Raw genomic sequence first — 4,913 nt, forward strand, 5'->3', positions numbered from 1 at the left:
GGTGCGCGTGGGCGGCGGCTGGGACACGCTGGAGCATTACCTGGACAAGCACGACCCGTGTCGCTGCGCTGCCCTCGGTGAGTGTCTGCGGGACCCCCGGGACACGGCCCACCCGCCCGGGCCTGCCTCCCGTGGGGCTCCATCCCTGGGTATCCACGGGCTCCGTTCCCGGGTTCTCCCTGGGGCTCCATTCTCTGCTTGTCCGTGGGGCTCCATTCCCTGGTTCTCTGTATTCCCTGATTTTCCGTGGGGCTCCATTCCCTGGTTCTCCACAGGGATCTGTTCTGTAGGGCTCTGTTCCCTGATTTTCCGTGGGGTTCCATTCCCTGGTTCTCCACAGGGATCTGTTCTGTAGGGCTCTGTTCCCTGATTTTCCGTGGGGTTCCATTCCCTGCCTCTCCTTGGGACTCTGGCTGGTTTTCCATGGGGCTCCATCCCCTGGTTCTGCACTGGGCTCTGTTCTGTAGGGCTCCATTCCCTGATTTTCTCTGGGGTTCTCATTCCCTGTTTCCCCTTGGACTCCATTCCCTGATTGTCTCTGGGGTTCATTCCCTGTTTCCCCATGGGCTCCATTCCCTGATTTTCTCTGGGGTTCTCATTCCCTGTTTCCCCATGAGCTCCATTCCCTGATTTTCTCTGGGGTTCATTCCCTGTTTCCCCATGAGCTCCATTCCCTGATTCTCCCTGAGGTCTCATTCCCTGTTTCCCCATGGGCTCCATTCCCTGATTTTCTCTGGGGTTCATTCCCTGTTTCCCCATGGGCTCCATTCCCTGATTTTCTCTGGGGTTCATTCCCTGTTTCCCCATGGGCTCCATTCCCTGATTTTCTCTGGGGTTCTCATCCTGTTTCCCCTTGGGCTCCATTCCCTGATTTTCTCTGGGGTTCATTCCCTGTTTACCCTTGGGCTCCATTCCCTGATTTTCTCTGGGGTTCTGCTCTCTGTTTCCCCATGGGCTCCATTCCCCGATTTTCTCTGGGGTCTCATTCCCTGGTTCCCCATGGGGCTCCATCCCCTGCCTCTCTCTCTGTAGGGTTCCATTCCCTGTTTTTCCATGCATCCCATTCCCTGGTTTTCTGTGAGGCTCCTTCCTCGTGGGCACCGATCCGGCTGCAAGGGGGAGCAGGGGACTGGGAAAAGTCGGGTTTTTCCCCGAATTCCCGAGGTCCCAGCCGGAAAACGGGGGCGCAGTGAGGGCGGGGGGGTGACGAGCGCTGAGCTCCCCCTCTCCCCTGCAGCTCACCGCCTGCCCCAGCCCCGCACCCCGGGCGTGTCCCCCCAAAAAGCAGCTCCCGGCACCTCCTCGTCCCGCGCCTCCAGCCCCAGCACCCCCCGGCGCCCCCGGCCCCCCCAGCCCCGGGGGGACCCCCCGAAACCCCTCAGGCAGGAGGGTGTCCCCCCCCGGGGGGGCTCCGGCAGCCCCTCCAGGAGCCCCGCGGAGCCGCGGGGAGCGGCAGCGCTCAGGTACGGCCCCCCCGGGGGGCTGGGGCACCCCAAAAATCGCCGAGACCCCACGGCAAGGGCTCAGCCCCTCGGAGGGGACGGGGGAGTGGGGGGCGTCAGTGGGGAAAGCACGGGGGGGCAGTGGGGGGCAGTGAGGGAATGGGGACATTGGGGGCAATGGGGGTGGAATGAGGATAACTGGGCAGAATTGGGGGATGCAGTGGGAAATTATGGGGGGCAGTGGGAGGTACTAGAGAGCTAAATGGGGGTGCACTGAGGGGTGCAGTGCAGGGCTCAGTGGGGGGCTGCAATGGGGAAATGACTGGGGGGAAATGGGGGGACACTGAGCAGTACTGAGGGGTCAATGGAGGGATGCAGTGAGGGGGCAGTGGGGGCGAATTTGGGGTGAAATTGTGCAGTGGGAGAGAATGGGGGTGCAGGGAATAGTGGGGGGCAATGGGGGAAATGGGGGTACAGTGGGGGCAATGTGGGGTGCTATGGAGTTCAGAGGAGGGAGACAGTGGGTGTGCAGTGGGGGAAACGGGGTGCAATGGAGGGAATTTGGGGTGCAGTGGGTGGGGGCTGAGGGGGCAGGAGGAGGGAGAATGAGGGTGGAATGGGAGGATTCCATGGGGGTTTAATGGAGGGGGGAAACGGGGGACAGTGAGGGGGGAAATGGGGTTTTGGGGGTGCAGTGGGGAGGAATGGGCAGTGAAGGGGGAGAATGGGGGGCAAGGAGAAGGGAAATGGGGTTCAGTAGTGGGAATGTGGGGTTCGGTGTGGGTGCAATGAGATGGAAATGGGGTTTAAGGAGGGGATGTGGGGGAGCAATGAGGAGAAACGGGGATGAAGGGGGAAGAATGAACGGATGCAATGGGGAGAGAAATGGGGTGCGGTGGAGGGAATGTGGGGGAGAAGGGGGAGGGTTCTGTGGGGTTCTGAGGGGTGCAACCCCGGTTCGGGGTCAATAGGGAGGGGTGCACGGGGATTTCAGTGGGGGGTCCCACGAGGAGGGGTGCAGTGGGGGGGTCCATGGGGGCTGTGCGATCGGGGGGTGTCCGGGGGGACCCCCCAGGCTCCTCACTGCCCCGCCCCGCAGGCCGCGCGCCCCCGCGCGCTCCCGGCGCTGCTCGGGTGACCGCGACTCGTCCCCGGTGCCCCCGGCGCAGAGCGGCCCCCGCCGCCCCCCGGGCCCCCGCCGGGACCCCGCCGAGCCGCCGGGGCCGGGCTCCCCCCGCAGCCCCGCGCCGCTGCTGCTGATCCGCCGCCGGCCCGACGGGCAGCACTCGTGGGCCCGGCCGGAGCCGCCCGGTGCCGGTACCGGGCCCGGCCCCGCGGGCACCCCCGGCAGCCGGCGCGACCCCCGGCCCGGCCCCGGGGACCCCGAGGAGCTGGCGCGGCGGCTGCGGGCCCCGCGCTGGCTGGAGCCCGGGCAGGAGCAGCGGCTGTTCCAGCGGCTGGAGGAGGAGTTCCTGGCCAACACGCGGCTGCTGGAGCAGCTGGGGGACACCGAGAGCCCCCCGCCCGCGGCCCCCGCCGCCGCCGACTCGGCCTATTGCTCCTCGTCGTCCTCGTCTTCCTCGCTGAACGTGTTCGCCAAGCACGGGCCGCCCGCCGGGAGCAGCGACGGGAACAACAACGGGAACAACAACGGGAACAACAACGGGACCGGTAACGGGACCAGTAACGGGAACAGCGGCGGGTGCCCCCCGCTGCCCGCCCACCCCAGCCTGGCCGATGCCCGGCGCCGCTCCACCTTCTCCAGCTCCTCCGACGAGAGCTGCTGCCTGCCGGCGTCCTGGGACAGCCGGGAGGCTCCGGGGAACCCCGGCTCCGACACGGACTGGGCGGCGGGCGAGGACGAGCTGATGGAGGCGGAGGAGAGCCCGCGGCTCCCCGCGCGGCCGTGGGCCAAGCCCCGGCTGGACACGCAGCCGCACCGGGCGCCCTCCCGCATCCCCACGCCCCGGGCGCACGGGCCGGGAGCCCAGCGAGCCCCGAACGGCGGCCCCAGGGCCTGGGGGGCTCTGCAGAGCATCCCCCCCTCCCTGCTGGAGCCGCCCTGGGCGCCGCCGGAGCGCCAGGGGCTGGAGGAGAACGCGTGGCCCTGACAGGTGACATGGGGACAGCCCCGAGGTGGCACCTGAGCGGAGACGCGCGGCCGGGAGGTGGCCACAGAGCTGGGGTGGCCAGGACTCCTCTTTGGTGACAGAAAGCATTGGGGGGGGCCTGCGAGGAGCCCCCAGCCCCTGCCAGGCCCAGAGGGGGCCGGGGGAGCAGCTCCACGGGCGGGCAGGGCAGAGCTGGCACCTGGGAGCCGGGCTGGACAGCACCCAGCTCTTGGTCTCTTCATCTCTCCTCATTCTTCTGCACGTGTTTTCCTCATCCTAACATCTTGTCTTCTCCTCTTCTTGCTATTGGCGTCATCTTCCTCCTCATTGGCTGCCTTCTCGTCTTCTCTCCTCCTCTTGGCCTCTCTCCTCTCCTCCCTCTGCCTCTCCCTCTGCCTCTCCCTCTCCCTCTCCTTTCCTCTCGTGCAGTTTCTCACCCCAGTCCCTATTTCAGGGCCGAGGGGGGTCACTCTCCCCTCTCCAGCCCCAGCACTGCCCACAGCTCGTGCTGCTGTCCCTGGGGTGGGGCAGGGCTGTGTCCCCACCCCTGCATGTCCTCTCCAGCCAGTAAAGACCAACGGAGCTGAGCCATGTCTGTCATCTGTCCAGGGGGATTCAGACCCCCAGGCCCAAAGGAGGGGTCCCAGGAGGGGTGGGAGCAGTGAAGAGCTGGGGTGAGGCTGATCCCAGTGTCCTGTACCCCAGTACAGCCACTGGGACCCCCCAGAGTGTCCCTGGAACCCAGTGGCTGCTGGCCCAGGGGGACACAGCCACACTCAGGGCTGGGCAGGTTGTGGGGCACCAGGAGGGTCCAGACCTGCTGCTGGTGACACCCTGTGTGACTCTGGGGGCTCCAAAGTGGGGTGTGCACTGTGGTGCCTGGATACCTGCCCTGCCTCTCCTCGGGGACTGGGGCTGGTGTCCTGCCCCAGAGAGGTGCTGGTGGCCCATGGGTGTCCCAGAGCAGCACCAGTGATTGATTTATGGGGTGTCCCAGAGCAGGACTTGGTGCTGCCCATCCCTGCCAGGGACTGTCCCCCACCCCAGGAGGGGCTCATGGCACACAGACTGGACACCATGCAGGGGTGCAGGGCTACCTGAGAGGCTCCAGGAGCAGAGCCAAGAGCTCTGCAGGCCCATCCTGTCCCCAAGAGGTGACCTGCCCCTGTCCCTGGCCATCTGCTGTGTCAGGCCTTGCTGTGCCAGGGGCCACAGGGCCTTATCAGCCCCTGCAGGGCTGGCAGGAAGCTCCCAGGATCCTGCTTCCCTCGGGGTCACCAGGCCATGGCCACCCTGGCAGCGTCCCCAGGAGCTGGTGTCACCTTTATTCAACATTCCCTTCAAACAGTGAACATTACAA

At 66.3% G+C, this 4,913-nt stretch overlaps 1 protein-coding gene across 1 annotated transcript in view; it reads left to right on the forward strand.

The window, feature by feature from the left end:
• GAS2L1 (growth arrest specific 2 like 1) overlaps positions 1-4,140 on the forward strand; it is an 8,909-nt gene extending 4,769 nt beyond the window's left edge. Inside the window, exons 5-7 of the mRNA XM_056504741.1 lie at positions 1-77; positions 1,238-1,463; positions 2,542-4,140. Of these exons, the coding sequence (XP_056360716.1) occupies positions 1-77; positions 1,238-1,463; positions 2,542-3,553 (1,315 nt within the window). The 3' untranslated portion in view covers positions 3,554-4,140. The remainder of the gene's footprint in view (positions 78-1,237; positions 1,464-2,541) is intronic.
• Positions 4,141-4,913: the final 773 nt, after the last annotated feature.

This window comes from Oenanthe melanoleuca, chromosome 15 (genome assembly GCF_029582105.1).
Source record: "Oenanthe melanoleuca isolate GR-GAL-2019-014 chromosome 15, OMel1.0, whole genome shotgun sequence".
Taxonomy (NCBI): Eukaryota; Metazoa; Chordata; class Aves; order Passeriformes; family Muscicapidae; genus Oenanthe; species Oenanthe melanoleuca.